The 24992-nt window shown below is 41.6% G+C and overlaps 1 protein-coding gene across 3 annotated transcripts in view; it reads right to left on the bottom strand.

Annotated features, from left to right (window-relative positions):
• KCNQ5 (potassium voltage-gated channel subfamily Q member 5) overlaps positions 1 to 22176 on the bottom strand; it is a 661517-nt gene extending 639341 nt beyond the window's left edge. For all 3 annotated transcript variants that reach the window (XM_044291364.1, XM_044291365.1, XM_044291367.1), the window contains exon 1: positions 21504 to 22176. In XM_044291364.1, coding sequence (XP_044147299.1) covers positions 21504 to 21901 — 398 coding nt within the window. In that variant the 5' untranslated portion in view covers positions 21902 to 22176. The remainder of the gene's footprint in view (positions 1 to 21503) is intronic.
• Positions 22177 to 24992: the final 2816 nt, after the last annotated feature.

Here is a 24992-nt window from a genome sequence, read left to right as displayed (position 1 = left end):
AAGCTGCACAGCCATATTGCTGAAAAGCTTAAAGGAAGATTGAGATGGAATATAGAAACATAGGATGTGTCGGCAGATAAGAACCATTTGGCCCATCTAGTCTGCCCAATATACTGAATACTATGGATAGCCCCTGGCCCTATCTTATATGAAGGATGGCCTTATGCCTATAGCATGGATGCTTAAACTCCTTCACTGTATTTGCAGCTACCACTTCTGCAGGAAGGCTATTCCATGCATCCACTACTCTCTCAGTAAAGCAATACTTCCTGATATTACTTTTAAACCTTTGAATATTGAAATGTTCTCTAGTTACCGAACAGAGGTTAATGAATCTGCCAAATAAAATGGAAAGTAAGGCATTCATCTATATTACTCATTATTATAGATAGAGGAGCGCATTAGTAATAGCCAGTTATACCAGCATGGCCAAATGATTAGAAATCTTCCAATTAAAATATACCGAGAGTTGTCTACTTGGCTCAACTTTTGTGAATATCCTCCAGGAGGTGATTTATACTGCAACATTTTTAGAACTGTGATTTATAGTTTTAAGCGAAATGAGTACTGGGATGAAGTAATGCTTACTTGTACTTTAGTTGTAACATGAAGTCTTTCTACTATACTGCCTATCATCTAGCAAAAACGACAGGATAGAATACACCTACCATCCACATTTCAGGCAAATGCATTAAGAAAGTAATCTGCTTTTCTCAGCTCTTTTGCCATTTCTACTTGCCAAATATGCTATTTGCAATTTTAAATTGGCTCCCTTTCCATACAGACAATTTAAACGTGGCTGGTGATTGCCCTTGTTTACCAGGATGTACTCACATCACATTTTCTTTCCTCACCCCCTTCTAATGCGGAGTGTGGGCTTGTGCAGTATAGCTACAAAGAATATCATAGATCCTAACATTAAACATAATACGCCGCTTTCAGAATTGATTAGTATTCATGTTCTCGTTGAGGGGTTAAGTGGTCAATACACCTTGCTATTTTATTACAAGCAAGCACCAGGAGCACATCTTCTTAGGCCCCTTTCACACGAGCGAGTATTCCGCACGGGTGCAATGCGTGATGCGAACGCATTACGCCCGCAGGGAATCCTGGCCCATTCATTTCAATAGGGCTGTGTACATGTGCGTTGGTTTTCACGCATCACTTGTGCGTTGCGTGAAAATCGCAGCATGTTTTATATTCTGCGATTTTCACACAACACTGGCCCTATAGAAGTGAATGTAGCTGCGTGAAAATCGTATCACATCAGTAAGCAAGTGCGGATGCGATGCGTTTTTCAGAGATGGTTGCTAGGAGATGTTGTTTGTATACCTTCAGTTTTTTATCACGCGCGTGCAAAACGCATTCCATCCAGGCCATAAAAATTGAACAACTGAATGCAATCGCAGGCAAAACTGAATGACTTTGCCTGCGAAATTGCGCATTTTTTACTGAAAGCATTCGCAACGCATCCGGACCTAATCCGAACACGCTCATCTGCAAGGAGCCTTACAGATTCCTAGATGAATTAAGACATCACAAACAGAAGCTTTGAGGATACACTAGGGCACTGAGGGTATGTTCAGCCAATTCAGTGGGATTTGGTGCAGATTCCACATCCAAAAACTGCGCTGAAAACTTTAGCAAATCGACTCCATTGATTTCAAAGGGAAAACCACTTACTAATTTACACAGCACTGTTTTGTTTTTTTCTTGGTATAAATTACCTGCTGAATCCACATCCAAACTTCCCACTGAAATGAGCAGATCAAAAACCACATCAAAAACTGTGTACAAAAAACCCCCCATCAAGATGAAAACTGCATCTGTTTGCCAGACCAACCGCGGCTCATGTGACGGTTACCCATTGAACATTAGCTCCATATTATGGTCCAAGAATAACATATGCTGATAAAAATGTGGAGGTCAATGGGGAAACAGAAAAAAAAAAAGCTGGCAGTTTTAAAAGCAGACTTTTTAGCAGCGTTTTCAGCCACCAAAAATTCTTCTGCATTGTACCACCCAATGCGGCCAAAAACGCTTCCAAAACCTCAACCAAAAACACTTCTAAAGCTTATAAATACTCCTCTAAATCCGCCACCAAATTAGAAATCTGCAACCAAAGGTGACCTGTTTTCAGCTAGTAATCTGCTATTGATCTGCCACTCGTTTTTCTGCCGGTGATTTTGCTGTGAGAACTTGTCGGGAGGGAAGCTAGATAGACAATCGCCTGCCCTGCCGCAGCAGTGAACACTGCTCCTATACGCAGCAATCTCCTCCTGACTTATTGTTTGCTGGCAGCAATCAGATATTACACAGCACAATCTGCTGCCAGCAAACCATTTTTAAGAATCCTACAAAAAATCACAATGGCCCGATGAACGTTTGTTCGTTCATCGGGTAATTGGCGGCAGTATTACACTGCCATAAAATCTCACATCTGCGTTCTGGATTCCGTTATGGCTTTCTGTTATAACATGGTTATAACGGAAAATAACGGAATCCATAAGACGGTAGGATGGATCCGTTATACTGCCCGAAGACTTGTATTATGACGGAATGCAAAACGGAAGCCTTTAAAAGTCTATAGTAATCATAATGGATCCGCCCCGTTTTCGTTATGCTGAACAGAGAAAAAAGTCCTGTCGATAGGACTTTGTTTTCCTTCTTGTATAACGGGAACCAGACGGATCCGTTATAATTCCAATAGACTTTTATGAAGATGGATCAAAATGGAATGCCTCTTAAAGGCTTCCATTTTGACTTCCGTCTTATGGATTCTGCTATCTTCCGTTATAACCATGACCGGAAAGCCATAACGGAATACAGAACGCAGATGTGAACCCACCCTAATGAGCGTTCCTATGAACACTTATTAGCGATTATATGGCAGACAGTCTGCCAGTGTAATATAAGCTTAAGCTTCACAGAATTTGTGCAACAAATCTGCCACAAGTGAATATAGCCTTAAAGGGGTTATCCGATTCCTGAAATTCCCCCCCATATGCCCGGCCCCTCACACACAATATACTTACCTCACTTCCCAGCATTTGCGTCGCTTCTGACGCCCGCACAGCCGCTGCTTCTCCCCGTGCGCCGCTGAAAACATCCGGTGTCGGGGAAGGGGGGGGGGGGAACAATGGCAGGAGGCGATGGGGACAAGCCTCCCTAACATCACCCACAATGCTAGGTAGGCTCGTCCCTGGCTCTATTGGCTCTGGTGAGCATTGTAGTAACATACGGCAATGCTGGATCCAGAGAGCTTCTGCTACTGCAATGTTGTAGTTGGATTACACAATAATAATAATAATAATGTAGCAGTATATAAAGCCGTACTATTGTGCCAGAAGTAACAGACATGTAGGTCCTAATGTTTATATGAAAACATTGGGAAACCACTCCACAATGACACTGTACAACTTTCTTAGTGTACTCAATAAACAAGGCGTGTTTGCCATCAAAACATTACAAACTAATCCTGTTATTACTTTATGTAGAGTACATTCACAAATAGCTTTATTAGGAAAAAGGCAACATTTTCAGTGCTGATGATATATTATTCTTCTCACAAAAAATATTCTCCAAAAGGCAGCATAACGTAAGTGCGAAACTGCAGCCATCCAACCTGCCTCCATATCCTTACTGGTGCCAGAGAGAACATTGCACTTAAAGTCTGCTATTTGAAGCTCTACATTTAACTTAGTATAAAGAGCCGAAATACCTAAAAAAATTACCTAATAGGGCCACATATAAATATACCATCTAAACCTACAAACAATATGTGCGTATCCAGATCACAAAAATGCAAGCAACCATATGTAAGCAAAAATAGAATCTTTATTGAAACAACTCAATAAAACACATATAATGCAGTCATACAAAATTCCATGGGGTAACACAAACATAAGAGAGGAACTACTGGGAAAAAGGGGGATGGGGCCAGTAGATATTAATATACATAGGAGGAGCAGCAGATACTATAAACATAGTTAGCATAAACGTGTGTATAAGGTAATAATCCCAAATGTACTTACAAAGAATGGGGAAAGAAAACACAGAAAAGGGTTTCCACATAATGGCTGCTAGCCATTTAAAGTGCATATCAATAGTGCCAAGGAAAACTGGAGAACACATGTAGCTACTCACTCAGTCAAGAAAACGTAATGGCGGCCGCATCACCCATCCCAATGTCCTTCACTTACCCTACGCGTTTCGCCTGATGGCTTCGTCAGGGGAAGTCGACCTCTGTCCTTCATTCTCATGGTTTAGTATGATTACAAATATACCACGTTTGTATACTTTTTTTTGCGTTTTTTTGTGTTTTAAAAAATCAAAACTTATCAAAAATATATTTTTACATCACCATTTTATGACCCCCATTACTTTTCAATAGTTAAAGGGGTTGTCTGGGTTCAGAGCTGAACCCAAGCTTATCCTTATTTTCACCCCTCAGGCTCCTCTGACATGAAATGCTCCGATGCTCTCCCTTGCCCGTTTTACAGGCTAGGGCATCGCTAAAGCCCACCCATTAGTGTCAATGACGTCACCGGGCTCACTGTTAGACGGAAGCCTCAGCCTAGCTTTCCACATGGAGAGGCCAATACGCCACCGAATATACAAAAAAAGCCTTTTCCCTGTGCGATTCAGCGCAGGGCAAAATAGGAGCATGAAATGGTCCGATGCGCATATCAGGGGGGCTGCCTGGGGGGACTCTGTGGGGGCTCATTTTTTGCAAGACAATCTGTAGTTTTATTAATACCATTTTGGTGCGTGTGTGACTTTTTGATCACATTTTATTCAATTTTTTGGGGTGATTTTTTTATTTTTTATTCGCCTTATAGGATAAATATTTTGATATTTTAACAGACACGGAGATGTGCTCCACAGCAAATTATGTGACTGCCGCCCCTTACCTAAGCATCTCCCTCCTTGCATGAAACCATGTTCAGTTTCCAAAAGAGCTGGCATGGCTGTACTCTACGAATTTGATGTTGTGGCACAGTTTTCTTGGCTTCCCATTTTTTTTTTATAAACTCCGCTAAGAGGTTTACCATGTGCTGTGGATCAGCTCCATAATGTGCCATGTCTGTGTAGAAGTGTGAAGTGATGTTGTCTAACTTGGACGCTTTTTAATAGGTGCAGAGCGGAAAAGTCTCACATGTATATTTGCAACAAATTTATCAATAAGGTGCGACTCTTGGTAAATCTCACTCACCTGCTTCAAATTAGACCTGTCTCAATCCTGTCTTAAATGATAAAGGTGCCCCTGTATTTGTATAATGCAACTAAGGCCTCTTGCACACGAACGTTGTGCGTCCGTTCCGCAATTTGCGGCTGGGACGGCTCGAAACGTATTCAATTTGAATGGGTCCGTGATCTGTCCGCACTGCAAAAAAAATCCAAGTTCTATTTTTTTGAGATGCGGGGGCACAGACAGAAACACCACGGAAGTACTCCATAGTGCTTCCGTGGGGTTCTGATCCGTGCTTCCATTCCGCATCTCCGTGATTGCGGACCCATTCAAGTAAATGGGTCCGCATCTGTGACGCGGAGTGCACACGGGTTGGTGCCTGTGTATTGTGGACCCGCCGTATGCGGGCCGCAATACAGCCACGGGCACACAACGTTCGTGTGCAAAAGGCCTAAAAGTTAAGCAAGATAGCCAGTTGCTTTTGTAGAATGAAAATAGAAATGCATTTGTTGCAGAAATTTGAGCCATGTGTAAATTCCCCCTATTTGCGCTAGCCATCATTTAGATTTGAGCATCTTAATATATAAACGCTGCCGTTTTCATGACTTTACAAGATGGCGAGCGCGCCGCTGGATGAAAGACTAAAAGATTTATCTCTGATATGCTAAAATGAGGAAAGAATAAATGAAATGTGATTTGCGTAGAAAAGGGAAACATTTCCAATAAAAACAAAATTACCAGTCCACAGTCAAAAAGGACATTAATTCTAACCACAGACTGCATAATACGACAAGCAAACGCTGTGGGAAAACAGTAGCAGCCCCTTGGAATCACTGGAAACATTCGAGTCTTCAGGGCAAAGCAAACATTTGTTTTCAATCAGCCGCTCATTATGTCCTTGGCTGGATCATGTAGCCTTCTCTACCAACAGCAGTCCGACAACCCTCAAACCTGCGTCCGCTTACACAGGTTTAACCAAGCGTTTTCTTTGTGAAATCTCCACTGTATGATGAGAACCAACAGGCTAACATTACACTTATAGCTCAGCCGTAAGATTCTTGGCTGTGAGAGACAGGCCTGTGGCGGCCAGGAGGTAACATTAACCGCAGGTCATTGTGCATACTAACAGCGGACTACAGAAATCGTGCCTCCGGGAGGCAGCGGACAAAATGCATCACCTATCAGAACAGGAATGAAACATACAGATGTAGCAGAGCTGAATCTGTCATTTAACAGTTTACAGTTGGGCATATTTCATGCCCCATAATTCCGAGAGAAGCCAAGTTCACGTTTTGCGGTCTGTTAAGGCTTTGGTGTTTTGTAATGAAGCAGTTCTAGGAAATATTCTTAGAAAGGTTTTATAGAAAATGCTAACTGGGCACAGCATGTGAAAACCACAGTTCACTACCAAAATGCAAAAAAAGAGCAGCAGCAAGTCCTATAATGTATGAACTCAGCCTAATCGGTCACGAGCAACCTCTGAACGGAGCCATAATATTGTATTTATAGGTGAAAAGCCAAACTGGAGTAAAGGAAAACTGGCTTAGTTGCCCATAGCAACCAATCAGATTCCACCTTTCATTTTTCAGAGCTTCTTTGGAAAATGAAAGGTAGAATCTGATTGGTTGCAATGGGCAGCTAAGCCATAGACTTGTATGCATCCAGCGTAATACAGAGGCATATGGATTTTTTATTTTTAGGTTGGATCACAAATGCCATAGAGATAAAAACAGCCATAGTATAAAAATTGGGAGGGGGGGGGGGATTTATCATTAGGGGAATTTTCTAAGTCAGTCTGAATTGCCATTGTCTGCAAAACATAATAAAAAATGATCAAATGTTGCAAGTATTTTTTTATTTGATGCATCTTTAAATATTTCTAGAGATGTTAACCCAGTTTGTATGCCCCCCCTGCCCTTCTGAAGTGAACTTTTGACATGTGAATGACATTCGTGCGACTTTCTAGCACCTTAAAGGCGTTATCTGACATTAGCAAATGGAATTTATCATGTCAAGAAAGTTAATACAAAGCACTTACTAATGTATTGTGATTGTCCTTATTGTCTCCTTTGCTGGCTGGATTCATTTCCCTATCACTGAGAACAACTACCTAAAACGTAACTTTTATTAAAGATCATTAAGCACCGATCCCTAACAGGGGACCAATAAACACATGAACAAACACAAAGTAGAGCTATTCTAGGCCAGGTAGACAATGATTGCTGCTGGATGAAGGAGGGGGGCAACACGTACGGGTTCCTAGTGTCTGTCCCTAAATATCCCTCAGCATATCCTCTGCCCAGAGATGCACCTGGATGGTAGGAGCACTCTATCCCCGTGCCTTGTCTACCTGTCCTTATAATGCCCTTGCTAAAGGTAAAGTACCCTATACGTAATCTACCAAGGAAAAATTAAACCTAGGTCTCGATCTACACTAGGTATGATACATGCTAGATAAATGATTAACGAGAACAGTATAGATATACAGTCCCTGATCAAAAAGTGATGTTACACTACTTGTCCCGACGCGTTTCCCCTTCTTATTCAGAAGGTTCGTCAGGGGATGCAAGTATCAAACAATCTTTTGTCAAGACATATGTGTCGCAGATACGGCGCAAATGCACAAACAGAGACCGACCAAAATCAATAATAAAGCAAAACAAAACTGGAGCACACACAAGCCAGCACTGGTCTATAAGAATGAACACAAAATTTGTGTAGCTACTATATTAAGATAAACCGTACTGCGTACCAGTGAATTACTTATTACTTACTTATTGATTCATTTCTCCATCACATTATACACTGCTCGTTTCCAGGAGTTATGACCACCCTGCAAACCATCAGTGGTGGTCGTGCTTGCACACTATAGGGAAAAGCGCCGACCACTGTGGGGGCCAGGATCGTAGGAGTACACATAGACACTCATGCACAGCAACTCCACGTATCTGCGTTTCAGCAATGGCCTTAACCCCTGTATACGAGCAGTGTAAATTGTGATAAATGAATGAAGCCAGCAAAGGAAGCAATATGGACAATCACAATACATTAGTAAGTGCCTTGTATTAACTTTCTCTACATCATAAATGCCATTTGCTGAAAGAAGACAACCCCTTTTAATCTAGCTTATACCTTATTAACATAGAGATCCACTATTCAAAACTGTAGTGAGTGGTGTAAAAAAACAAAAAGTTGCAAAAAAGCCCATTTTGAAGACACAGCCCTGGACTGTAGAGCTTGATAAAATCCTCCCTTAGTGATAATTATTTTGTTAGGACAGCACAGGAAGATCTTTGCCAAACATTTGGTTCTGGGAATTTGCGTAGACAAGATCACAATCCTATCACTTTTGGCTGTATGTATGAGTCCTAATATTTGACTGCAGCAAAGTCTGGCACAAGTTAAAATCCCAAATTGTTATTAACACAGGATGCAATGGGCACGTTAAAAGCAATGTTGTTTTAACATGTCCTTCGTGTCCTACGTTTAATAAAAATGTTGGATTTTAACTGTTGTGCCAGACTTTGCTGCAGCCAAATATTTCTCACAGCCAGCCCTGACGTCCGTGCATCAAGCTACTCTGAATGGCAGGCGAGCAGATGAACTTTCTTTATAAGCCAAATGACACTGTCACAGTGCGTTCACTGTGACACAGTGCTGCCATGTAGGCTGTCTGCTGGCGCTACTGCATACTGGCTGCGGAGTTGTGTGGATGTGTGTCTATGGTCGCGTGTCGGTATGGCAGCACACATCCTCTTTCCGTGTCCCGGTTGCTGGTGACTAGTGTTGAGCGAACTTGTGTTTTTAAGTTCGGCGTCTAAAGTTCGGGTTCTGGTTATCGAAGTATCCCGTTATGGATTCCGCTACCACAGACCATAACGGAATTTAGAATCCATAACGGGATACTTCGATAACCCGAACTTTAGACGCCGAACTTCAAACACAAGTTCGCTCAACACTACTGGTGACGTGTGTGCTGGCTGCGTTCTTCAGCGGCTGGGTGCCAACTGCCTCATCTGCCACTGTTTTCTAGTCGTGTGAATGTGTGTCTAGGGCAGTGTTTCTGCATGGCAGCACATATTCTCTGCGGTCCATGCGTACCGGCAGCGGTGGATTGGTTTGTGAAGGGTGCATTTCTCGTTTTGCCTGGTCCCTGTGGGGTTAAATTCCCCTTTATGATTTTGTATTTGCCTTACACCTGTTTCCCCATTTAGCTCCTGGGTTGTCTAAGTCTAAGTATTTTTGGAAACCTGTTTTCTGTTAGCATCCAGACCCTAGCTGTGCAACGGTGCATTGCATTTCTGAAACCTGTTCAGTTTCCTTGTCTTTTGTCTGTCTGTTTCTGCCCTGTCTGTGATCCTGAAGCCTGGTCTTGTGTCTGTCAGTTCTGCCTTGCCCATTGTTTGGTATGTTCAGGATTCCTGTTATTCTGTGTGAACAGTGTCCTATGATTGTATTTCTGTTTGGGCTCCTGTTCTGCTAGACTGCCTTTGATGTATATTTAACAATATGCCTGGACCGCTGGCACAAAGGTGTTTGTTTCATTGCAGGTGAATAGCCAAATGTGCTGGGACCATCCCAGGAGGTAGCGATCCAGTCACTTCCCTGCGGCGAAGACCAGATCCCTGTATAGGGGTCAAAGGGTGAAGACCAAGGGAGAACCGGAATAACGCCCTTAGGCAGCTTTCACACGAGCAAGAATTCCGCGCGGGTGCAATGCGTTATGCTAACGCATTATGCCTACACGGAATTCGGACCCATTCATGAGTGTTGTTTTTTACGCATCAGTTCTGCGTTGCGTGAAAATCGCAACATGTTCTATATTCTGCGATTTTCACGCAACGCTGTCCCCATAGAAGTGAATGGGGCACGTGAAAATCGCATCGCATCTGCAAGCAAGTGTGGATGCGATTTTCACGGATTGTTGCTAAGAGAACAACTGAACGCGATCGCAAACAAAACTGAATGGCTTTGTTTGCAAAATCGCGCAGTTTTCACTGAACGCATCCGCAACGCATCCGGACATAATCCTGACACGCTCGTCTGCAAGGGGGCTTAGGGTTTGTCCCAAAGTCAAACCAGTCACTTAGCACAGTGGTTCCACATCTGCCACTGATCCATTACAGACACACTTAGCCCAGCTACATCTGACTCTCTTGTATCTATACCTATTCAACTGGGCCTAAATCTTCCACCGACATGTGAATGCATAGGACTGTTCCAGAGGAGACGACAATGAAAATAAATAGCAGCGGCCCCAAAAAGTTTTTTCTTGTGAACGGAAAATTTATCTTAACCGAGAAAATCTATCCGATTTGGTAAACAGAATTCGCGATGATGAGACGTTCAGCTGCTGTATGGCGCTAAGCACATGATCTGCCAATCCTCAATTCTCTGATTTCCAACTTACAGAAGCCTGCAACTATTTACTGCCCCTCAGCACTGATAAAGCTAGTCTATGCTAGCTACTAGAGGTATTTTACTGCAACATCTAGTTCGCATACAGCTGTACGAATTTGCATATGCTGATTGTAAATGAAGAATGCTGATGATAATGGAGCTATCAGAAAAAAATCTGATGTTCTCAATCCTAATACTTCTTCATCATTAGGCCGCATGCACAGTTCCCTATTACAGATCCTTAAAGGGGTTGTGCCACCATTAAATTCAATTTTAAATTTGATTATAATATCATTTGGCATGAAAAATTAGTTACTTTACAAATGTAGTTTCTGTTACAGAAATACTCCAGTTTTAAGATGTTCTCTTTATTTCATTATAATGGCACCCTCTGGTGTTTAATCTGTATAGTAATGTGCATGTCAACCAAGTGAGGTGTTTGCAAATGCTCAGTTCCATCCATCATCTGCCATCAGCCATAGAAACCGAGATATTAAGAGGGAAAGCAGCAGCAGAAAGGCCACACTCCCTGCAAAAAGGACACACCCCTGAGCTGCCTGCCTAAAGAGAAGCCAACAGAGCAATCAAAGGGGGTTCTGGATCCAAGTGAGGTAAAAGACTGTTGCTAGCTTTATTAGAAAGATTGCCGTGTACCATATGCTGTCTGATTTTGAGTTTTTACACTAGTCATGGAAAAACATCTTTAAGATGGCCATACGTTAGTACAGAGTCAAACCTGCTGATATTGGAGGGATCAGCTACCATCTAATGTGTATGGGAGAATCCAGATGTCAGAGGAGAGAAGGTCAGGCTTTAGATTTTAACATACCTGAACCTGTTGTTCTCAAGGGAGAATCCCCCCCAATCAGAACACATGCATGCTTGGCTGAACCAAGTGTGCATGTGTATGGGGATTGAGAGGCAATAAGCGGACAGCTATCTGCATCGGCTGTCACAACAGCCTAGTAAAGCAGGGATAACTGAATGAAATGAACCTTATGAGGACAACCCCTTTCCATATGCCCTAATAGGAATATACTCATGGGTGGCTTCCCCCTCCCAGTTTCTCCCATTTGAAATGCCCTATACATTGCATAGTAAATCTTTTCATGGGATAATTCCTTTAACTATATAAGAGTAACTCCTAAAAGACCACCAAAAGACACCTTACAAAAGCACCCTCCAAGTTCACTGTCTTCTTCTGAAATTGGTCCTGGTAACAGACATGTCATGATAATCCTGGCCTAGTTTCTCGCATGCAGTGTATGAATCAGTCAGGTCTAGGCCTCCATGGGGGAATGTGCGCTCATGCATAACAACTCTTTCTCCAGGATATGAATATTGCATATGTTTCAGAGAATTTCTGAACTTCTAACATTATATATTTAGGGAGATCGTCTTTTGGCAGTTCAACAGACAAACAGTTACTAGAAGCAGACTCCCGAGGATCGTACTCACATGCCAAGTAGGATTGTTATCAGCACGGAATATACAAAGATGGCCGAGTAAAGCTGTAAAGCACCAGGAGATTATAAATGGTCATTCTGTCGTCACACAGAAAGGATTTGCGGTGTTATTTCTTAGTGAATGTCCAAGTTGGTTGTGTTGAAATCATTATAGTTCAAGACAAATCCACATTAACTGGGGAATTAACAGAATACTTACACGATAACCATCTGCTTATCTTTTCAGCTGCAGATCCACTAATTCCCAGGCTACTCTTCTACCACAATACAAGATGGCTGCACCACTCCTCAGACCGCCAGATGCTCACTGTGCATTTGGTATTCGATGCCACTTCCTGCTGCACATGTACTGGCAAACCCAGGGGCACGGCTGGGCAAGCAGGAAGTGTCCTGGACTATCAAATGCACAGTATGCATCATCCATCTTAAGGCTACTTTCACACTGGCGTTTTGTCGTTCAATTACTTCAGTTTTGGCTTTCCGTTTCTGAGATCCGTCATGGGCTCTCACAAGCGGTCCAAAACGGATCAGTTTGCATTCTAATGCATTCTGAATGGAAAAGGATCCGCTCAGAAAGCATCAGTTTGCCTCCGATCAGTCTCCATTCCGCTCTGGAGACAGACACCAAAACGCTGCCTGAAGCGTTCTGGTGTCCGTCTGATGAAACTGAGGCAAACAGATCCTGGCACACAATGTAAGTCTATGGGACGGATCCGTTTTCACTGACACAATAGAAAACGGATCCGTCCTCAATTGACTTTCAATGGTGTTCAAGACGGATCCGTCATAGCTATGTTAAAGATAATACAAATGGATCTGTTCTGAACGAATGCAGACGGTTGTATTATCTGAATGGATCCGTCCTGACACACAATGTAAGTCAACGAGGACGGATCCGTTTTCACTGACACAATCTGGCACAATAGAAAATTGATCCGTCCTCCCATGACTTTCAATGGTGTTCAAGACAGATCCGCCTTGGCTATGTTACAGATAATACAAACGGATCAGTTCAGAACGAATGCAGACGGATGTATTATCTGAACGGATCCGTCCATGACGGATCCACACAAAACGTGAGTGTGAAAGTAGCCTTAGATGACAAGGGGAGCCCTGGAATTGGAAGAGTTAAGGATGAAAAAGAGGTCATCAGGTAAGTGTTCTGTCCGTTCCTTATTTGATTTTTTTTTCTTGAACTGGAGGGTGGCGTTCATAAAGGAACCAAAACTGGAAACGTATGGCATTGGTAACATACATAATAGATGAAGCTTCATTGTAGCAGGTGAATGCAGCAACTATACAATAAATACAGGGGATACAATCATCTGCTACAATGCGATAATGAAAGACTGAATAAAAGTCAAAGAAGAAAATGAAAGATACTCATCGACATGTGATCTGTTGGGTCTGTATTCATTTATAGGCCCGCGATAAGAAAACTAGATTATTAGAGAGAGCGGCCGATATGAATGAGAGCCTTCCATGAACAGACAGTAGAAATAATGGAGACTAAATACATGAACTGAATTTGTCACGTACAATACTATCAAAGACCACCCCAGTGAATGCTTTAGAAACTTCTACATGGGTAGAAAGTGACTGAAGCTCACAGCAAACCTCCAACTATAAGTCATTTGCTGGCCTTGGTATCAAGTACAGGGGTGCACCACCAATGAGGCGAGGTGAGGCGATTGCCTCAGGCAGGAATGGGCAAGAAGGGGGCAGCAGAAGGGGGATTATCTGTTTCTGCAGTATAGTATTGAGAAGCACAGCGGGCACAGTATGTGGCTCCGTATTATCCTGTATGTTTTGTAGCTCTGTATGTAATGTTTTCCAAGTATGTCTTTGACAGTAGGGCTGGAGGGAAGGGGTTAGGTAAAGAAATCAATGCAATATATAATTTCTATACAGTATGGCTACACTTATTCAGCATACAGATTTAGCTTCAGAGCAATAGAAACAAGTGTGTTCCACAACCAACATGGATGATAGGAGACTGATAGCGAGCTTCGGTGGAACATGAGAGCAATGATAATGAAAGCTTTCGTTTTTCTCGACCTATAAAAGTACAGCGTGAGTCACACAGACGGAGCCCACCAGCAACAGTTTGTGGTTTCCTCCTTCTCTCAGCCATGAGCAGAAATCTAATTATGCCCTGGATAATAACCCGCCCATTACTATTTCAGAAACTTATCTCACTTGTCTGAAACAAGTGACAGAGCTTCCTCTGCAAGTGCACACGTCTGCAGTGATCTCCATTCATCTCTGCTCCACAGTACGCTACCGCCAAACCACTGCCTCGGAAACTCCCCAGAATGGTGACATTTCTAGCAGTAAAATTATATTCTTTTTTTTTTTTTTCTTTTAGATATATTCTATCTGTGTCCAAATATGGATGTAGATAGAGAGATAGATGGGGGAGGGGGGGATGGATGGACGTATAGATAGATACATGAAGGTGTCATGCGATACCATATTGAGCAACACAGCGCCCACTGTGGGCAAGAGGCAGGAGAACCTTTATAAGATAAAGCAATTAACAGAAATAGTACAGGTGATCATTGTAAGTCAAGAAAACCGCCAGTATTATAAAAGGGGTATTCCTATCTTAGACAATGGGGGCATATCGCTAGGATATGCCCCCACTGTCTGATAGGTGCGGGACCCGCACCTATATCGAGAACGGAGCGGGGAGCGCTGTGGCTGGAGGACCCCAGATCTCCCGGAGTGTGTCCACCACCAAGCGCTAATCTCCGCCTCTCCCATAGAAGTGAATGGGAGCGTTCCGCGCATGCGCGGCCCATGCTCCTATTAATTTCTATGGGGCAGGCGGCAATAGCGCTCAGATATTTTCAGTGGCCTATTAGAAATGAATGGAGGCCAGCTGCGCATGCGCAGCGCACTCTATTTCACTTTCGGGGCTCCATTCTCGATATAGATCCTAGCGATATGTCCCCATTGTCTGAGATGAGAAAACCCCTTTAAGCTTCTCGGTAGCCAGTCAGTGGAGACAGATGTTGCTAAGGGCTCATGCACACAAAGGTATTTTTTTTCCTTTGCAATTTCCTTTTTTTACAGGACCGTATGCAGAACCGTTAACTTTTTTGGGGGCTTGAAAAAAAAAACGGAAATGTCTGTATTTCCTTTTTGTAAGGAAGAAATAGAACGTCCTAATTTTGTCCGTTTTGCAGACATGGATAGGCATGGTTACAATGATCTGCAAAAAAAACGGAAGCAACACGGACATCACACAGATGTCATTAGATTTTTTTGCGGATCTGTGTTTTGCGGACTGCAAAATACATACAGTTGTGTGCATGAACCCTAAAGGGGAATGTGTCATCAAAAAACGACCTATTGTTTAAATTACGTTTTTATATTTAACATATCTTTTTAAAATGGAGTTTTTTTTTCATGTCACCATCAATATTCAATAAGATTGTATATAATCCTGCAATTTTCACGCAGGCCATTAGGTCTAATAACAGGCCATGATTTCCTGCTCAGGTAACTTTTCATTAGCTATTACCGGTATCATAACAGACAGAATTACTATGACCATAACACCTCTGTATACAGTAGATAAGACAGGATCCACCAGTCACAATAGGTGATTGTCAGAGCTTACAGTATCTATTCTTTCCTCTGCACAGGCCACAGATCATGCCTAGAACACTCCTCCATAGAAGTCAATGGGGCCCCCCAATCCATTCCATCTACAGCCCATGTAGCTGCTCTCAAAAGACAGGGAGTCTTAACATATTGGAGGCCTAGTGGCCAGTGTGAAAATTGCAGGATTATATACAATTTTAATATAGCGACATGGAAAAAAGAAACTCCAACAAAATAAATAAATAACATAAAAAGGTGATTTAAACAAAGCGAATGGTTATTTTCCATTGTGACCGGCGATGTTAGAAGACTTTCTGAATATGCAAAGCAAATGACTGGCGACCATAAGACTCCACAATCCTCAACAGAATAGCCCAACAGAAACAATGTGAGAAAATATCAAATCTTCACTGACTTGTCAGAAAAATAACACCATGTATGGCCATGTAACAGGCTTCACTTGCACATACTCATCTTCGATCTAATGAGTTTCAGAGCACAATTCATGACTTGTTGAGCGGGCACATTGCATTAGTACTTGGCATCCTGTAAGATGACATCAATGGTCCCACATGGGAAAGCCCATATGACTGCAGGCTCCTCTCCATAATAACAAATGACAAATATAGATATATGACTACATATACCTACATATCATGGCACTCTCCGTCAGGCCTATAATGCATGTTATACAGTGTATCATTAAAATCACACATAGGTTCACATACAGTACGTGGTAATCACATTGCACAGTACACAGGCCTGTTTGTACCTGAGCAAGTCCATGCAAATAAACATGGTATAAGGGTCTTCACCATCAGACTTATACAGCATATCACATATCATGTAAAGCATACTGTACATATAGGTTTACATAGTTTTCATAAAACATGGAGCAATACTATGCAATGTTCTATAAGATGGCAGTACTGTCCCTGTGCTCTGTCATTATAAGTGCTGTATATATGTGTACAGTATAAGTACTATATATATGTGTGTACTGTATAAGTACTGTATATGTGTACAGTATAAGTAATGTATATGTGTACAGTATAAGTACTGTATATATGTGTACAGTATAAGTATTATATATGTGCTTTATATGTGTACAGTATGAGTACTATATATGTACAGTATAAGTACTGTATATGTGTACAGTATAAGTATTATATATGTGCTTTATATATGTGTACAGTATAAGTACTATATAAGTGTGTACTGTATAAGTACCATATATATGTGCACAGTATAAGTACCTTATATATGTGTACAGTATATGTACTATATATATATATATATATATATATATATACGTGTGTGTACTGTATAAGTAATGTATATATGTGAACAGTATAAGTACTATATGTGTGTGTGTGTGTGTATACAGTATAAGTACTGTATATATGTGTACAGTATAAATACTGTATATAAGTGTACAGTATAAGTACTGCCCCTGTGCTTTGCCACTATAAGTACTATATACGTGTACAGTATAAGTACTATATAGATGTCTACTATATAGGTACTGTATATATTTGTACAGTATAAGTACTGTATATATCTGTACAGTATAAGTACCATATATGTGTACAGTATAAGTACTATATATAAATATATATGTGTGTACAGTATAAGTACAGCATATACGTCTAAAGTATAAGTACCGTATAGATGTGTACAGTATAAGTACTATATAAGTAAAGTATAAGTACTGTATATATGCATATAGTATAAGTACAATATATGTGTACAGTGTAAGTACTGTATATATGTGTACAGTACAAGTACTATATATGTACAGTATAAGTACTATATATGTGTACAGTATAAGTACTGTATATATATATTTGTACAGTATAAGTACTGTATATATGTGTACAGTACAAGTACTATATATGTACAGTATAAGTACTATAAATGTGTAACTATATATATGTACAGTATAAGTACTATAAATGTGTAACTATATATGTGTACAGCATATATGTGTACAGTATAAGTACTATATATGTGTACAGTATAAGTACTGTATATATGTGTACAGTATAAGTACTGTATATATGTGTACAGTATTAGTACTGTATATATGTGTACAGCATAAGTACAGCATATATGTGTACAGTATAAGTACTATATATGTGTACAGTATAAGTACTGTATATATGTGTACAGTATAAGTACTGTATATATGTGTACAGTATAAGTACTGTATATATTTGTACAGTACAAGTACTATATATGTACAGTATAAGTACTATAAATGTGTAACTATATATGTGTACAGTATAAGTACTGTATACATGTGTACAGTATAAGTACTATATGTGTACTGTATATATGTGTACAGTATAAGTACTGTATACATGTGTACAGTACAAGTACTATATATGTACAGTATAAGTACTATAAATGTGTAATTATATATGTGTACAGTATAAGTACTGTATACATGTGTACAGTATAAGTACTACATATGTGTACAGTATAAGTACTGTGTATATGTGTACAGTATAAGTACTGTATATATGTGTACAGCATAAGTACAGCATATATGTGTACAGTATAAGTACTATATATGTGTACAGTATAAGTACTGTATATATGTGTACAGTATAAGTACTGTATATGTGAACAGTATAAGTACTGTATATATGTGTACAGTATAAGTACTGTATATATGTGTACGGTATAAGTACTGCATATATGTGTACAGTATAAGAACTATATATGTGTACAGTATAAGTACAGTATATGTGTACAGTATAAGTACTGCATACATGTGTACAGTATAAGTACTGTATATATGTGTATAGTATAAGTACTATATATGTGTATAGTATAAGTACTATATATGTGTACAGTATAAGTACTGTATATATGTGTACAGTATAAGTACTGTATATATGTGTACAGTATAAGTACTGTATATATGTGTATAGTATAAGTACTATATATGTGTACAGTATAAGTACTGTATATATGTGTACAGTATAAGTACTATATATGTACAGTATAAGTACTGTATATATGTGTACAGTATAAGTACTATATATATCTACAGTATAAGTACTGTATACATGTGTACAGTATAAGTACTGTATATATGTGTACAGTATAAGTACTATATATGTACAGTATAAGTACTGTATATGTGTATAGTATAAGTACTGTATATATGTGTACAGTATAAGTACTGTATATATGTGTACAGTATAAGTACTGTATATATGTGTACAGTATAAGTACTGTATATATGTGTACAGTATAAGTACTATATATGTACAGTATAAGTACTGTATATGTGTACAGTATAAGTACTATATATGTACAGTATAAGTACTGTATATATGTGTACAGTATAAGTACTGTATTTATGTGTACCGTATAAGTACTGTGTATGTGTACTGTATACACAATTGCTCTTATTTATATTGCAAAGTATGTAAATCCTATAAGATCCCAGGGTTGTTCCTACACCAAGTCCTTGTGGCTGTGCAGGTTGTCAGGGCTATGTTATGTAGCATATACTATTAGTTTACATACAGTGTTTATATCCTGCATGGCATAGCTCTCATATATAATGCGCTATTAGATGCCAGGACTGTGCCCACATGTAAATGCCCATGTGGCTGTGCAGGTTGTTAGGGCTCTGTTATGTACTGTATACTATTAGTTTACATACAGTGTTATAATGCATGGCATAGCTCTCATATGTAATGCCCTATTAGATGCCAGGATTGTGCCCACATAAGAAGGCCCATGTAGCTGTGCAGGCTGTCAAGGTTATGTAGAATATACTGCTAGTTTACATATAGTGTTATAATGCATGGCATAGCTCTGACTGATATGTAATGCCCTATTGGATGCCAGGACTGTGCCCACATGAAAGCCCATGTGGCTGTGCAGGCTGTCAGGATTATGGTATGTAGTGTAAACTACTAGTTTATATATAGTGTTATAATGAATGGCATAGCACTCACTGATATGTAATGCCCTATGTGACTATGGCTGTCAGGGTTATATCGTATATACTATTAGTTTACATACAGTCTTATCATGCACAGTATAGCTCTCCCTGATGTGTATTAGATGCCAGGGCTGTGCCCACATGTGGCTGTGCAGGCTGTCAGGGTTATATAGTGTATACTATTAGTTTACATACAGTCTTATTATGCACAGTATAGCTATCTCTGATAAATATTAGATGCCAGGGCTGTGCCCACATGTGGCTGTCAGGGTTATATAGTGTATATTAGTTTACATACAGTCTTATCATGCACAGTATAGCTCTCACTGATATGTATTAGATGCCAGGGCTGTGCCCGCATGTGGCTGTCAGGGTTATATAGTATATACTATTAGTTTACATACAGTCTTATCATGCACAGTATAGCTCTCCCTGATAAATATTAGATGCCAGGGCTGTGCCCACATGTGGCTGTGCAGGCTGCCAGGGTTATGTAGTATATACTATTAGTTTACATACAGTCTTATAATGCACAGTATACCTCTCCCTGATAAATATTGGATGCCAGGGCTGTGCCCACATGCGGCTGTCAGGGTTATATAGTGTATATTAATTTACATACAGTCTTATCATGCACAGTATAGCTCTCCCTGATATGTATTGGATGCCAGGGCTGTGCCCACATGTGACTGTGCAGGCTGTCAGGGTTATATAGTGTATATTAGTTTAAATACAATCTTATAATGCACAGTATAGCTCTCCCTGATATGCAATGCCCTATTAGATGCCAGGGCTGTGCCCACATGTGACTGTGCAGGCTGTCAGGGTTATGTAGTGCATATTATTAGTTTATATACAGTCTTATAATGCACAGTATAGCTCTCCCTGATATGTATTAGATGACAGGGCTGTGCCCACATGTGGCTGTCAGGGTTATATAGTGTATACTATTAGTTTACATACATACAGTCTTATCATGCACATTATAACTCTCACTGATATGCAATGCCCTATTAGATGCCAGGGCTGTGCCCACATGTGACTGTGCAGCCTGTCAGGGTTATATAGTGTATATTAGTTTACATACAATCTTATAATGCACAGTATAGCTCTCTCTGATATGCAATGCCCTATTAGATGCCAGGGCTGTGCCCACATGTGACTGTGCAGGCTGTTAGGGTTATATGGTGTATATTAGTTTACATACAGTCTTATCATGCACAGTCTAGCTCTCCATGATATGTATTGGATGCCAGAGCTGTGCCCGCATGTGGCTGTCAGGGTTATATAGTGTATACTATTAGTTTACATACAGTCTTATAATGCACAGTATAGCTCTCCCTGATATGCATTAGATGCCAGGGCTGTGCCCACATGTGACTGTGCAGGCTGTCAGAGTTATGTAGTATATACTATTAGTTTACATACAGTCTTATAATGCACAGTATAGCTCTCCCTGATATGCATTAGATGCCAGGGCTGTGCCCACATGTGACTGTGCAGGCTGTCAGAGTTTTGTAGTGTATACTATTAGATTACATACAGTCTTATCATGCACAGTATAGCTCTCTCTAATATGTATTGGATGCCAGGCTGTGCCCACATGTGGCTGTGCAGGGTTATATAGTGTATATTAGTTTACATACAGTCTTATCATGCACAGTATAGCTCTCCCTGATATGAATTGGATGCCAGGGTCGTGCCCACATGTGGCTGTGCAGGCTGTCAGGGTTATATAGTGTATACTATTAGTTTACATACAGTCTTATCATGCACAGTACAGCTCTCTCTAATATGTATTGGATGCCAGGGCTGTGCCCACATGTGGCTGTGCATTATACACAGCAGCATGGTGTCCGGTACTCACACGAAGACGTGGTAGACGAATGCCCAGCCCCGGGGTCTCTCCAGCACGTTGTACAGGTAGTTCTGCAGCCTCCGGTACTTCACGTTCCTCCGGCAGCTCTGGCTGCTGTTGTACGACAGCGGCTTCCCCAATAAGCTCATGCGAGCTCCCTGCTTCCCCCGGCGGCTCTCCTGTAAGCCCCCTCCCGACCCCACACCGCTGCCCCTGCCAGTGTCACTGGTGCCCAGGAGAAGCAGCCCGTCCCCTCTACTGGAGTTCAGCAGCACCCTGTTGCCCCGACCCGACTCCACATCTTTCATGCCGTAGTAACGGTCCCTGCCCCTGCCTCTCCCTCCAGAGCTGCTTTTTATCCAGAGCCCAGAGCCTCCCTCATCGCCTCCACTATGGTTGCGGGGCATGGCATCACCGGCGTGGGCACAGAGGGCAGAGCGAGGTGCTCTGGGTGCATGCACAGAGCAGACCTGGGGACAACAAGGTGGCAGCGCTTCCTGGCTTCAGACTGTCAGATCAGATCACAAGTTGGCACCAGCCCTACATACAGGAAGGCTCTGTGTGCAGGGTGCCAGGGGGGTCCAGTGTCTGTCACTTGGAGATGTCAGGGGCAGAGCTCCTGGAGACACGACATATCCTCATCCACACACTCTTCTGTGCGATTCCTCTGCTCTGTCACATGAAGCCACATATTCTTCTCCAGAGTACAAGCCCTCCTCAGTCAATCTGATTCCCTGCCCTCTGTGGAGGCACCATGCCCAGCGGATCCTTCGTACAGCACAGTGACACCAGGTTACACACCGAGATGTTCTCCACTGCCAGCCCCTGACAACCTGTGTGACACCCTTTCACAAAGTGCTGCCTCCAGCCGGAGCTCAGCTGTCAACTGCTCCAGTCTCCTTGCTGTGATGCATAAAGAAGCATGTGAGGGTCACTTGGAGCCCAGATCCTAGAAGCTGATGTCACTCCTGGAGATTCCCTTGCTGCTCTGTGTACAGGAGGGGCCAGTGATCACACAGCTCTCTGCATCCAGCAGGCAAGACAAGTGATCACAGCTCCCAGCAGTCTACTGTGCCTTCATACATAGAAGCCTACTGGAGGTCACTTCCAGGCAGCTGAAACTCCATGCATGATGGTCTGTGAGAAGCTTGGAGACCACCACTTCCAGGCAGCTGCACTTCAACAACTTTTCCAGGAGAATCCAGCAACTCTGTGACAGCAGGAAGGGGTTGCCAGTCAGTCACTTGTCCCTGTGCAGCCTGCAGCTCCAGTCCTTCTCCTGGTGCTGCTGCTGACATACAGGCTGATGTGGGAGTGGAGGAGGGGGGTGTGGGGAAATGAACAGAAGCTGTTAACACTGTGCTGTGGGGGAGAAGCAGCTGGCCACATTCCTCCTTACCCAGGCAGCAGCACTCTCCTTTCCCCTTCCTTCACATGCTATATATGCGCCTCACTGTGCATCCACATGTCTGTGCTGGCGTCCGGAGGCACAGGTGCAACCACCAGTCTAAGTTGGGGGTGGAGATCTTTGTGGGCTAAACGCCTTTTACATAAGCCCATCCGAAACTAAGGCAGTCACTGTTCTGTGGTCAAGACCGAAAACAGCTGCAAAATCTGCCATTTACGCTTCATAGACTTACATTACAGGGAATGTACTTGTCACCGTGAGATGCAGCGCAGCTTGTTATAGAGCAGGAGGAGCTGAGCAGGTTGACATAGTTTTATGGGAAATGATTCAGTAAAACTTGTAATGTATTCTTTCTAATATCTTCTCTTTTATATAAATCGGAGTGATTTGGGTTGTCCTAGTCCCCACTTTTCCCACTTATTTCCCACCATTTTCAATGATAAATAGTGCCATTAGAAAGTACAACTTAGGGTGGGATCACATCAGTGTTATGTATTCCGTTATGGCTTTCCGTTATAACGGAAGATAGCAGAATCCATAAGACGGAAGTCAAAACAGAAACCTTTAAGAGGCATTCCATTTTCATCCTTCATAATTCAAGTCTATGGGCAGCATAACAGATCCATTATGGAGGAGTCCAGTCCTGCATAACAGAAACCAGGACAGATCTGTTATGCTGCCTATAGACTTGTATTATGACTGAACGCAAAACGGAAGCCTTTAAAAGGCATAATAGAAGTCTATGGGAATCATAGCGAATCTGTCTGGTTCTCGTTATGCAGAACGGACAGAGAAGTCCTGTCGACAGGACTTTGTTTTCTGTCTTGCATAACGGAAACCAGACAGATCAGTTATGATTACCATAGACTTCTATTATGACAGATTAAAACGGAATGCCTCTTAAAGGCTTCCGTTTTGACTTCCGTCTTATGGATTCCGTTATTTTCCGCAATAGCCATGTTATAACGGAAAGCCATAACGGAATCCATAACACTGATGTGAACCCACCCTTATTCTGCAAAAAAACAAGCCCTTATACAGCTATGAATGGAAAAATAAAAAAGTTATGGCTTTGGGAAGGCTGGGTGTAAAAAAACAAAAATGAAAGAACTGTAAATTGCTCGGTATTGAAGGGGGTTAACCTTATCAACTATGTAATTATGTAAGGTAACTGGCACATATACCCCAAGATAAATGATTCATATTAAAGGGGAGCCTGGAGGATCTCTTTAAGCTTCCCAAAGAAATAGATATCAGAAAGGATATATTCTAGAGTTCTTAAAATATACAAAAAGGCAGAAAGATAAAGTTACCCAGTGCCATATATTCTTGATAGCCAAAATAGAAAAAAGGTTTCTACAGAGGAGAGTAAAATACAAGCAGAGAAAGATGGATGCAATAAGGTCTTGTCCATAAGTAATTAAAATATTTGTTAGGACAGCTGCCCATGGCTGCTGCTTCTATGATATTCACTATGTTGCTGCCTAGTACTCCACCCTCTGTTCCCACCTCTGGTCTTTTCAAGGGCCACTGTGTGAATTTCCAAATACTTACCCAGCCAATGGCTAGGGGTTCCTGGGTATTTAAGGTGCCGTCTTCATGCAGAGAGTGCCTGAGCTTTAAGGTTCCCTCGTTACTAGTACATTTGTGTTTTAAAGTCTAGGGTTTATTTGATTCTCCTCTGTTTTATTGTGTCTGTTACTGTTTGTGCTCTAGCCCTGTACCCAACCTGCCTGTGTGCTCCTACAACTCCAGTTTCATTTTCAGGTCTGTTCATTTTTAAGTTAACCATGTTTGTCTGCCTTGTTCATGTTCTTGTCAAGTACCCAGCATGCCTGCCCTGCCTGTGTCTTCGCTACCAGCCAGGCTGCTGGTTCGTCCTGTGTCTTCATTCATCTACAATATCTAAGTGCAGTCCAGATCTATTAATTTGTGTTTAAGCCTTAGGGACTTTTCAGACTAAGGCCTCCTGCACACGACCGTTGTGTGCACCCGTGGCCGTTTTTTTTCGCGGACCCATTGACTTTCAATGGGTCCGTGGAAAAATCGTAAAATGCACCGTTTTGCAGCCGAGGCCGTGATCCGTGTAT

Source organism: Bufo gargarizans, chromosome 4, assembly GCF_014858855.1.
Source record: "Bufo gargarizans isolate SCDJY-AF-19 chromosome 4, ASM1485885v1, whole genome shotgun sequence".
Taxonomy (NCBI): Eukaryota; Metazoa; Chordata; class Amphibia; order Anura; family Bufonidae; genus Bufo; species Bufo gargarizans.
Note: the sequence above shows the minus strand (reverse complement) of the source record. Positions and strands in the feature narration are given on the sequence as shown.